This window comes from Saccharomyces paradoxus (assembly GCF_002079055.1).
Source record: "Saccharomyces paradoxus strain CBS432 chromosome XII sequence".
NCBI lineage: Eukaryota > Fungi > Ascomycota > Saccharomycetes > Saccharomycetales > Saccharomycetaceae > Saccharomyces > Saccharomyces paradoxus.
This window is the reverse complement of record NC_047498.1, coordinates 83755-95879: the sequence shown is the minus strand read 5'-3', so window position 1 is coordinate 95879 and position 12125 is coordinate 83755. Positions and strand designations below refer to the sequence as shown.

The following is a 12125-nucleotide window of genomic DNA, read 5'->3' as shown; positions in this document are numbered from 1 at the left end:
GATTGTATGTATATTCTGCATGTCTTTATATATAAAAATAGAGAAATGAGGTTACGTAGTTGAAGGGTATAGCAATATATAAAAACTTGCAAGTGCACTCATAGCTTCTCGGCAACAGAATCTCACCACTTCTCAAAGAATGTCGGGACGATATGTTACTACACTGAAGTTTCGCGTTTTTTCCAATTTTGATTTATTTCATCTTACCCAATTTTGAGGTAACGCTGGCGATGAGGTCTTCTTCTAGAAGTAATTGGATATCGAACTAAGGGCTGAAGATATCTAGGCCAACGGGATTAGCAGACGTAAACTTCAGATCAATATGGAAAGACAGATTCACAGTGCAAGAGATTTGCTTGCACAGAAAAAGTTTTTAGAGGCTGCTAAACACTGTCAACAAACCCTGGACTCTCTACCTAAAGATGGTTTGCTGCCTGATCCTGAACTATTTACCATATTCGCACAGGCTGTATACAACATGGAGGTACAGAATTCTGGTAATCTATTTGGGGATGCTCTTATTGCAGGCCACGATGGATCTGAATCTGAGTCTGATGTGAGTAATGGCGATGAGGGGGGGGAGAATAGTCAGACGGGAATTCCTAGTTCTAGGATGTTCCAATTCGACCAAGAAGAGGAAGACTTGACCGGTGATGTCGACACCGGTGACAGTGAAGACAGCGGCGAAGGTAGTGAAGAGGAGGAAGAAAGCGTGGAAGAGGAGGAAGAGCGATCAGCTTTGCAGGAAATGGTTGACTTCAGTCCATTGAAGGAACATGACGATGAAATCGAAGATGTATCCCAACTTCGTAGGTCTGGTTTCCACGTTTACTTTGAAAATGACCTGTACGAGAATGCTCTGGACCTACTGGCACAGGGCTTGATGCTGTTGGGCCGTTCTACTGCAGATGGCCAACCTCTAACCGATAATAGCAGATTGCGTATCGGTGATGTGTATATTCTGATGGGGGACATCGAAAGAGAGGCGGAGATGTTCAATAGAGCCATTCGCCATTACATGAAGGCTCTAGGCTATTACAAGACATTGCAAGATACGGAAGAAATAACTGAGAAAGTGATACAAGCAGAATTTCTGGTGTGTGATGCTCTAAGGTGGGACGATCAGATACCAGCTAAGGACAAGCTAAAAAGATTTAAACACACCAAGGCCCTGCTTGAAAATTACATGGCTACAAGTCCCAGGGACACAGAGTTACAGCAGGCAAGGCTGGCACAGATTCAAGACGATATCGACGAAGCGCAGGAACAACAGCAACATGGCTCCAAGAGACCTCTTTCACAGCCCACAACCTCCATCGGCTTCCCCACTCTCGAAAAGCCCCTTGATGACTTCAATGATCTCTCTCAACTGGTCAAGAAGAAGCCTAGAAGGCACTGATAGTTTTGTGTAAAAATGTAGCAACCTAAATACGTAATGTGTATTTCTCCTTCTTTGGTACGGCGAAAGGGCCCATTTTAAAAGGGTGAAAAAATATTTAAAGAGCAGACCATCCCTGAAATGATACTAACTACATCAAGCACCAAAAGAATATTATTTTTCTTTATTCATAAGGAGCAAGAAGTACTAGCTTAGAATAATCACTATAATGTCGTCAAGACCCGCTAATAATCAAGGTCCCCCAAACCTCCCTGCCAGAGATAAGTCCCTCGTGCAGAGGTTTATGGCAGTAGCCAGGAGCTTGCAGTTTGCATGGTTTACCGGTCATTCCGTCGTATTGATCAGCTCCATTTTTTACCTGTTCAAGATGTCGGAATTCTATTACAGATTGGCATATCTCGGTGTCATTGAATCCTTCGGTATCATTATCTACCAGCAATTTTTCACCCGCAATGAACCATTGCAAACCCAAGACGCCGCTACCACTAAGGCTTCCGTAAAATCACGCGTTGCTGGTCTATTAAAGAGTGAGGACGTGCTGTATTTAGTTTTAGCCAACTTCTGGTTGTTCACCCCAAGATTTTCATTCAGCTTAATCCCATTTTTTGCGTTTGCTGTATTCCATGTTCTAATTTACGTTGAAAAAGTCATCTTACCAAAAGTCTTCCACCTTTCCAGTAAGGATTCAAGTAAGATCCTCAGCTTCATCGACAAGTTCGTTGTTCAATATAATGACTTGTGTATGCACTGGGTCGGCACCACTGAGCTGCTCATTTTCATTTTGGTCCTTTTCAGAGCCATTCTGTGCTTCCAGAGGTCTTGGATCATACTTGTTGTGTACGCTGTGTTTATCAAGTTGAGGTACGAAAATTCCAAGTACATGAAAGCTGCCTTTGCTCAATGGAGAGTTCGAATGGATGGGATCATAAGCCACCCATCTGTTCCACCATACGTCAAGAGAGCTTACAATGCAGTCAAGATGAGCTTGGTCCGCTTGTCCGAGTTCCGCTTAAGTGGTGCCCCACAGGTGACCAAGAAGCAAAATTGAGTTTTATTACTACTATTTATAAGTTCAATTCCTTCTAATTACTTTGTATAACCTTCCACTTCTTTTGCTTTTTCTTACAATTTGTTACATACTTTTTATTAATTCTATATCTCTACCCTTTGAATTGAATCATTGAATCAACCCTCATACGGCCTCGCAATGGTGAATTGACTGCATGCCACCACATTCCCACACTCTCTTGGTCCCTTATTCGTAGTATTTCCGAAGCCTTTTTTTCCGAGAAGTTCTTCCGACTCACTTCTCGAAGTTTTTTTCTAGAACATTCCATCGAAGATTTCGAAAAAAAAAGCTTCGAGGTTTTGACGAAATTTCATTCGTAAGCACTATGGGAATATGTGAACGAATTGTTATATATAAGCCGCAATTGGGCTAGGTTTTCTCCAAAAAAATGTTGAATACATAACACTTTCTTATTTGAACTACTTTCACTCTTTAATTGATAAATTTTAAAATATCAAGCAGATTTTATACAGAACTATTATACAATGTCTAAAGCTGTCGGTATTGATTTAGGTACTACCTACTCCTGTGTTGCTCACTTCTCTAATGATCGTGTTGACATTATTGCCAACGATCAAGGTAACAGAACCACACCATCTTTCGTTGGTTTCACTGACACTGAAAGATTGATTGGTGACGCCGCCAAGAACCAAGCTGCTATGAACCCAGCTAACACCGTTTTCGACGCTAAGCGTTTGATCGGTAGAAACTTCAATGACCCAGAAGTTCAAGGTGATATGAAGCATTTCCCATTCAAGTTGATTGATGTTGACGGTAAGCCACAAATTCAAGTTGAATTCAAAGGTGAAACCAAGAAGTTTACCCCAGAACAAATCTCCTCCATGGTCTTGGGTAAGATGAAGGAAACCGCTGAATCTTACTTGGGTGCCAAGGTCAATGATGCTGTTGTCACTGTCCCAGCTTACTTCAACGATTCTCAAAGACAAGCTACCAAGGATGCTGGTACCATTGCTGGTTTGAATGTCTTGCGTATCATTAACGAACCTACTGCTGCTGCCATTGCCTACGGTTTGGACAAGAAGGGTAAAGAAGAACACGTCTTGATTTTCGACTTGGGTGGTGGTACTTTCGATGTCTCTTTGTTGTCCATTGAAGACGGTATCTTTGAAGTTAAGGCTACCGCTGGTGACACCCATTTGGGTGGTGAAGATTTTGACAACAGATTGGTCAACCACTTCATCCAAGAATTCAAGAGAAAGAACAAGAAGGACTTGTCTTCCAACCAAAGAGCTTTGAGAAGACTAAGAACTGCTTGTGAAAGAGCCAAGAGAACTTTATCTTCTTCCGCTCAAACCTCCGTTGAAATCGACTCTTTGTTTGAAGGTATCGATTTCTACACTTCCATCACTAGAGCCAGATTCGAAGAATTGTGTGCTGACTTATTCAGATCTACTTTGGACCCAGTTGAAAAGGTCTTGAGAGATGCTAAATTGGACAAGTCTCAAGTTGACGAAATTGTCTTGGTCGGTGGTTCTACTAGAATTCCAAAGGTCCAAAAATTGGTCACTGACTATTTCAATGGTAAGGAACCAAACAGATCTATCAACCCAGATGAAGCTGTTGCTTACGGTGCTGCTGTTCAAGCTGCTATTTTAACTGGCGACGAATCTTCCAAGACTCAAGATCTATTGTTGTTGGATGTCGCTCCATTATCCTTGGGTATTGAAACTGCTGGTGGTGTCATGACCAAGTTGATTCCAAGAAACTCTACCATCCCAACCAAAAAATCCGAAGTTTTCTCCACTTACGCTGACAACCAACCAGGTGTTTTGATTCAAGTCTTTGAAGGTGAAAGAGCTAAGACGAAGGACAACAACTTGTTGGGTAAATTCGAATTGAGTGGTATTCCACCAGCCCCAAGAGGTGTCCCACAAATTGAAGTCACTTTCGATGTCGACTCTAACGGTATCTTGAACGTTTCTGCTGTCGAAAAGGGTACTGGTAAGTCTAACAAGATTACTATTACCAACGACAAGGGTAGATTATCCAAAGAAGATATTGAAAGAATGGTTTCTGAAGCTGAAAAATTCAAGGAAGAAGATGAAAAGGAATCTCAAAGAATTGCTTCCAAGAACCAATTGGAATCCATTGCTTACTCTTTGAAGAACACCATTTCTGAAGCCGGTGACAAACTAGAGCAAGCTGACAAGGACGCTGTCAGTAAGAAGGCTGAAGAAACTATTTCTTGGTTAGACAGCAACACCACTGCTACCAAGGAAGAATTCGATGACCAATTGAAGGAATTGCAAGAGGTTGCCAACCCAATCATGTCTAAGTTGTACCAAGCTGGTGGTGCCCCAGAAGGTGCTGCTCCAGGTGGTTTCCCAGGTGGTGCTCCTCCAGCCCCAGAAGCTGAAGGCCCAACCGTTGAAGAAGTTGATTAAGCTTAGTGATGGCCCCTGTAAAATATTCAAAAAGTTTTACTTTTGCTTTCCTCTGTATTTTTTAATTTTTTTTACGATAAACTAAATCATATAATAATATTTTATATAGAAATGATAAAAAGAATAAAACAATAATAAAAATATCAATAATATTAGTTAATATAGTACTTCTAAATCAGATAAAAGAGCAACTTGAAGACAAAAAGTTCCAGTCACTCGCGTGAAAAATAGAAAATCAAAGAGCTTTTTAATAACAAAAACTTGATAATAACAATATACGATATGTATTTATTTATGTTATCAACTTTATATTATTAAAACTTTTTTTTTTCATAATTTTCAAAAATTTTTTATTTTCATACCGTCAAAACCAATTTCATTTATTCATAACATCCTAATCTCTGTAAAATTTGATTCGGAAGGGCGTCAAATTCTAGTTTGGTACAGCAGTGTAGATACCATCTGCGGATAGAGCGCTAGAAATGGCTGGTCTCAATCTGGTGGAGTACCATGGGACACCAGTGATGACTCTAGTGACTTGGTCAGCGGGAATACCGGTCAACATGGTGGTGAAATCACCGTAGTTGAAAACAGCTTCAGCAATTTCAGCTGGGTAAGTTTCAGTTGGATGGGCAGCTTGGAACATATAATAGTCAGCCAAATGAGCTCTGATATCGGAGACGTAGACACCTAATTCAACCAAGTTAACTCTTTCGTCAGATGGAGATAAAGTAGTAGTGGCAGGGGCAGCGGCAACACCGGCAGCGATGGCGGCGACACCAGCAGCAATTGAAGTTAATTTGACCATTGTATTTGTTGTTTTTGAGTTGTTGCTTTAGTGATGATGTAATATCAGCAGAGAAGAAGGATGGGGATATACTTTTGTTATAGCTGATCAGAATTGCTCTATTTATATTAATTTTTCGACTAACAAACAGCAGATTTCTAAGCAAGATACTAAATGCACATTGCAAGTTTTTTCATTGTTGCCAGTATGAGATGCTATTGTTCCTGAACGACACAGGTTCACTGGATCTCGTATATGAAGGCACACTTTCTTGCAATGTATTTTTCCCATTGCCAAGCAAGTGCGTAGAATTGAATAATGCACGGTACAGCGAGTGTTTCTAAGAAACCCTTTACATTCATGTGGGCGTGTTGAGTTTCTGCCAACAGAAGGTCCGAAAACATACTTGGCGTGATTTGGCGTGGACCCTCGTTCAGAAGTCATCATAATTACCTTTTTTGGTATACTCTAAACGGTTGCTAGGTAAAAAAGGGGTTGGTTTTTCCTAATTTAGTAGTCTGCATGTTACTAATTATGTGAAATCAGTGATGTTTAAGGGAGAAAACCCAAAAAAAGACACTTTTATGTTGTATACGATGTCCATCGAGAATAATTATGAGCGCTTGTTTTCTTTTTCATTCTTCGCTGCTTCGGAAACTCCGTAATGAAAGAATTAATGCATCGTTTTATTGGCACCTCTTCATATGCAAGGAAGCCTGCACAAATATCTTAGTGAACCTCTTGTTGATTTCGAGCTCATAAAAAAGACGAGCTCAACACATAATTCTTCCCAACTACATCTTGAAACAAGATGGTCCGCAATGTCACTTCATTGGTTACGCTGTTTCTTATGAGCAAAAAGGTTATATTATCATACGAAGGATACTTCCGTGCTTAAAATAGATTTCAACATACGACGTATGGTCTACTGGTACCATTTCTTTTCCACAAAGTAATTGAACCCACTATTGTGCAGTTCAAAATATCTGCTCCCAAATCGTATAGAAAAAATGGTAAAAATGGTTATGAAGAAATGGGTCTTTCGCTAAGGATATGCTTAATATGGCGTGACCGCAGTAAAAAAAAATCCAAGTGCTTTCCCTGAACCAACTTATTATTTATTTGGGGTGTCTAATGAACTTTGACATCAATTCGCCGCGAAGACCACACTGCTTCTGGATTGTTTAAAAGTGTATAATTTGTATAATTTTCACGGTCTATGGGCAGGCAGCTCGACGGTACCTTTGCTACACGCAACCAAACTCTTCATTTGCACTTGGATTATTTGCGCTACTGCTCCTTTGCTTTAAGACATCAAATTCAGCTAAAGGGAGGAGTTGGAAAACGGCGGTCATGATTATATAGTGGCCTCCATTATGTTTTACTTCGGGAGTTGAACAAAGGAAGCCAAATTGTTCAACGTCCACGGTTCTGGAATCTTCTGTAATGGTTGGCGTGATCTGCCGTGTTTGTACAATTGGCTATCAGAAATAACTAATTGTTAACTTTTTTCTGTGCAACTATAAGTCCAGTTTCAAATTTCTGGTTTAAGTAAAGAAGTATCTTGATGAGTTGTAAGTTTTCAAAATCGAGAAATTATTGCATTTGTATCAAAGACGTAGAGGTTTCCAAGGTATACCTCCTGTTCTCTCATAATTTCATCCCTTACCTGGTGTAAGCGGGAGGTCTATATGAAAACGGCCAGTGGATACGACCCGTTGTCCTTCAGCTAGCTTCAAACTTTACGTTTTTAAGCTATATGCCTTTTAACACTGGGTGGTGCATACTATGGGAATAATTTGTTTCTTTAGCTTCTTATTATCCACATATTGTATACAAAATAAATGATTGCACTTCATAGCAAATATTTAGTCTATTCTTGGTAAGGGCAAGCATTTTCAATTGGCACAGCGGCGGCATGCAATAGATTCAGTAAATAATTGTGATACTGGTTTGATAATAATTACCTAGAATTCGAATTGCAAAGTGCAAAAACTGGGACTTTTTAGTTTTCCTGCGTTGTAATTTTTTGTAGGTTTTTTTACCACATGTCTGTATTATGATATTTTTGGCCCATATTTTATGAGTTGCTGGTGATTAACTGCATTTTTTCTCTTTCAAAATAGACAAATAGGACGAGAGGTAGAATATGAATGAGGATAGGCGAATTGATTGCTGAGTACGCTGGGTTTTCTTTTTTGAGAAGTAACAGGTTTTGACTAGTTATTTTTGGTTGCAATAGAAATGACCTTAAGGCACAGGTGCCTGTTTGAAGCAAAGATAATGGCACGATATGGCCTCCAGACATGGTTCTAAAAAAAAATCATCAAAGCATTGTTCAGCAGTATAGCAAAACAGACACAACCCTAAAGAGATACAAGACCAATCCACTGCCATCTTATGGGACGTAATAAAGATGAGGAGCCTGAACAAAGCGCTTTGTGCCAAAAGGCAAAAATTAAAGGGGCGAGCTGGGAATTGAACCCAGGGCCTCTCGCATGCTTTGTCCTCCTGTTTAATCAAGAGGTCGCCCAAAGCGAGAATCATACCACTAGACCACACGCCCAATTATTTTACACTAGCCAGGTCTAAGTTCTGAATCAAGTAGGCCTGGATTATTTCCCCCTACAACTAAAAAGTATGAGACTCAGCTATCATCTTATTGATGACTGGAAGTTAGTATTAATGAAAGATAAATGTGGATCTCCTTATACCATAAGAGAAGTATATAATGCATACCGATTAGTTCATCTCAGAAATGTGTTGGAATGAAATTCTAATATCATCTATTTAGTAGTATATTATCACATGCGGTGTAAGAGGATGGCATAAAGATTGAGAAACAGTCATCCAATCTAATGGAAGCTGAAATGCAAGGATTGATAATGTAATAGGATAATAAATGACAACATATAAAAAGAAAGAAGATAAGGTAATAACGCTATGTAGAACTATCGATTCCCTTTTGTGGATTCCTATATCCTCGAGGGGAGCTTCTAGTATATTCTATATACCTAATATTATAGCCTTTAGTAACAATGGAATCCCAACAAATATCTAATTATTCACCCAATTCTCAGTTTGATTTCCATTTTGTTTAATTTTCCTAACATATGGAAAAAAATTCGGTGTAACATTATGTCATTATAACAATATAATAGGATTTAGCACCGTTTGGATTTCGTTTTTTTTTATTTACCTTGAGCCTATTTACAAACAGGCTCGGCTAAATGTTAAAAAACAAGGGTTCTTGCCCAAACATGAAATTTAATTAAACAATTTCCATCATTAGTATTTATTATATAAGATATTAATTATATCACGGATTCTTATCCAAAAATTTTCTATACGAATCACACTAAATTTAATCTAAGTCATCATCAATTTCCATGCTGTCTTCATTATCATAATCTAATGTGTTAGCACCGATAGTAGCTTCGTGGTTTGGTAGAACTTCCAGACATTCTTCAGCTTCCTCAGGGACATTTTCATCACGGGATTTGCCCTTCTTCAAGACGACATTAACAGTTTCCTTATCCTTGATTTCGTTCTTTAGGATTCTAAGCGCCAATTTGTTCAAAATTTCGTTTTGAATTAATCTATTTAATGGACGTGCACCCATATCATCAGAATAACCATATCTGGCCAAGAAATCCTTAGCCTCTTGAGTCAAATTCAACTTGTAATGCTTATCATTTTGCTCGAATCTCTCTTCAATTTCCTTCAAACGAATATCCACAATCTTATGAATGGCCTTTCTCGATAGTTTGTTGAAAATAACTATACTGGAAATTCTGTTCAAAAATTCTGGTCTGAAGTGTTGTCTAACAGCGCCCATGACCAAATTTTTGGTAGATTCTTGGATCTTTGATCCTTGCTGAGAATTGATAAATTCAGCACCTAAATTGGAAGTCATAATGACAATACAATTCGAACAGTCGATCGTCTTACCTTGACCTGAAGTAATTCTACCGTCGTCCAGCATTTGTAGCATGACGGTCAAAACATCAGGGTGTGCCTTTTCTACTTCATCGAATAACAAAACAGAGTATGGTTTGTATTGCAGTTGGTTCGTTAAAAACCCACCTTCATCATACCCAACATAACCTGCAGTAGTACCTAACAATTTAGAAACTGCATATTTCTCGCTTAATTCAGAGCAATCTACCCTGATCATCATGTCCTCGTCGTTAAACAAAAATCCGGCAACCTTTTTAGCCAACTCAGTTTTACCAGAACCTGACAAACCCAAAAACAAGAACGATGCAGGTTGTCTTGGATTAGATAAACCTGATCTAGATAATCTCACGGCATTGGAAACAGCTTTAATGGCATCCATTTGGCCCACGACTTCAGACGATAAGTCGCGTTCCATATGGATCAACTTTTCATTTTCAGATTCTGACAATTTTTTAACAGGGATACCAGTTAATCTTGCGGCTGTCTCAGAAATAGTATCTGAATTGACCACATTTTGGATCATAGAGTTAGCACCGGCACGTCTTTCTTCCTCAGCGACTTGATCTTCAAGTTTTTCGATTTGCTTTTTGATATCTGGGATAGCAAAGTATCTTAAATCGGCAGCGGTAGCAGTATCGTATCTACGTTCTGCATCAAGAGCCTTGTTTTCCAGTTCATCCAACTTCTTTTTAGCCTGTGTTAATTCTTCATGGCCATGCTTTTCTTCATTGTAACGTTGTCTTAGTGGTTCCAATTCTTCCTGCAATGAAGCTTCCTTTTGCCTAGCCAATTTCAACCTATCCTTAGTGGTGGAGTCAGCGTCTTCATCTCTTTCCAGAGCTTTTATTTCCACTTGAATCAATTGCAATTGACGTTCCTTAGAGTCCAGTTCTTCTGGTTTAGAATCTCTTGCAACAGCAACACCAGCACAAGAAATATCAACTAAATCTAAAGCAGAATCCGGCAATCTTCTGTATGGCAAGTAACGCTTGGCTAATTGAGCAGCAGTGACCAAGGCACTATCCAGGATTCTTACACCATGATGTATTTCGTACTTTGGTTGTAAACCTCTTAAGATGGCCACAGTTTGTCTCACACTTGGCTCAGCAACTTCAATTTTTTGGAATCTTCTTTCAAAGGCGCCATCCTTTTCCACAATAGATCTATATTCGTTATTGGTGGTGGCACCGATGACTTTCAATTGGCCTCTGGACAAAGCAGGTTTCAAGATGTTAGCGGCATCGTCCTTACCGTTACCCATCAACATGTGAATTTCATCGATGAATAAAACAATTAAGGTTTTTGATTCTTCGATTTCTTTTAAGACACCTTTGAATCTTTCTTCAAAATCACCTTTGTACTTGGCACCGGCAGTCAATGCGGCTAAATCTAAACTGAATAATTTAGCACCTTGTAAGATAGTAGGAACATCATCATCAATGATTCTTTGAGCAACACCTTCAATGATAGCAGTCTTACCAATACCTGGCTCACCAATTAAACATGGGTTAGACTTAATTCTTCTTGCTAGAACTCTGATAGTGCTTCTTATTTCTTCTTCACGGCCAATCACAGGGTCAAGCTTACCTTGACGAGCCTGCTCAGTCATATCAATAGCATACTTAGATAAATATTCCAAAGGTGTGTTTGTATCAGCGCCACGAGAGTCAATTCTAGTGTTACCACGGAGTTCAAGGGCTTGTTGCTTAATGGCCTCAATGTCCACTTGTGCTTCCTTGAATATTTGCTGAATGGACGAATCATTGAAAAGAGCAAATAATATATGATCTTGCGCTATAAATGAGTCCTTCTGTTGTTTTTGAATCTTAGCAGCATCTTGTAGAACTTTCCCCAAAGCATAACTTGGTGTTATCTCCGCAGGTGCAGGTTGCTGTTGAGGAATTCTTACTAAATTTCTATTGACCACTTTTTTGAAAAGGTCATAGTCGTAACGGCCCTTCTCAATTAGATTCTGTAGATACGGAACTGATCCATCCTCCGGCGTCTCAATGAAAGCAGCTAGAATATGTATAGGTTGTAATTGTGGATGTTGGTGGTCCGAAGCCAACTTCTGAGCCAACGTCAAAATCGTTAGGGCTCTTTCTGTAAATTGCGTTTGGTCGTTCATATATTCTGTATGTTTTATTGCACGTGTAGTTGATTGCTTTTTCTTTTGTTATTGTTGGTAGGAGTTAAGAGCAATAAGAGCCAAGCAACAAGGAAACGAATTACGGAGCAATTGAGGCAAGATTACAATGCCTTATATAATAATTTGGCAGGTTGCATAAGTTTGCGCCCTTTTGTCTTTTACTGTGATATAATTTGCAGATCTTTGAGATGGCCCCCCTGTTGAAAATTGAACAAAAAAAAAATCGCGGCCCCTTATGGAACGTTTAGGACTATAAGTAATAACCTTCTAGAAAATTCTGGAAAATACATATCTACAAGAATAACGATTGAAAAGTTAGGAACATCGAACACTGCAACGATGAATGATTCAACGTT

At 39.2% G+C, this 12125-nt stretch overlaps 5 protein-coding genes and 1 non-coding gene across 6 annotated transcripts; 3 read left to right on the top strand and 3 right to left on the bottom strand.

Annotated features, from left to right (window-relative positions):
* Nucleotides 1–322: 322 nt before the first annotated feature.
* Nucleotides 323–1399, top strand: HIF1 (Hif1p; the record flags this gene model as incomplete). The annotated part of the gene is made up of 1 exon (XM_033911867.1): nucleotides 323–1399. One exon carries the CDS (start codon nucleotides 323–325, stop codon nucleotides 1397–1399), a length of 1077 nt encoding a protein of 358 aa, XP_033767758.1.
* A 208-nt stretch (nucleotides 1400–1607) lies between these two features.
* POM33 (nucleoporin POM33) lies at nucleotides 1608–2447 on the top strand (the record flags this gene model as incomplete). Its single annotated transcript, XM_033911866.1, has 1 exon — nucleotides 1608–2447. One exon carries the CDS (start codon nucleotides 1608–1610, stop codon nucleotides 2445–2447), a length of 840 nt encoding a protein of 279 aa, XP_033767757.1.
* Nucleotides 2448–2953: 506 nt separating this feature from the next.
* Nucleotides 2954–4873, top strand: SSA2 (Hsp70 family chaperone SSA2; the record flags this gene model as incomplete). Its single annotated transcript, XM_033911865.1, has 1 exon — nucleotides 2954–4873. The coding sequence occupies one exon, from the start codon at nucleotides 2954–2956 to the stop codon at nucleotides 4871–4873; it is 1920 nt and encodes a 639-aa protein (XP_033767756.1).
* Nucleotides 4874–5306: 433 nt separating this feature from the next.
* Nucleotides 5307–5681, bottom strand: PAU17 (seripauperin PAU17; the record flags this gene model as incomplete). The annotated part of the gene is made up of 1 exon (XM_033911864.1): nucleotides 5307–5681. One exon carries the CDS (start codon nucleotides 5679–5681, stop codon nucleotides 5307–5309), a length of 375 nt encoding a protein of 124 aa, XP_033767755.1.
* A 2442-nt stretch (nucleotides 5682–8123) lies between these two features.
* Nucleotides 8124–8226, bottom strand: SPAR_Ltrna1P. Its single transcript has one exon. It is a non-coding gene; the product is annotated as a tRNA-Pro (tRNA).
* Nucleotides 8227–9024: 798 nt separating this feature from the next.
* On the bottom strand, nucleotides 9025–11748 carry HSP104 (chaperone ATPase HSP104; the record flags this gene model as incomplete). The annotated part of the gene is made up of 1 exon (XM_033911863.1): nucleotides 9025–11748. The coding sequence occupies one exon, from the start codon at nucleotides 11746–11748 to the stop codon at nucleotides 9025–9027; it is 2724 nt and encodes a 907-aa protein (XP_033767754.1).
* Between the last annotated feature and the right edge of the window lie 377 nt (nucleotides 11749–12125).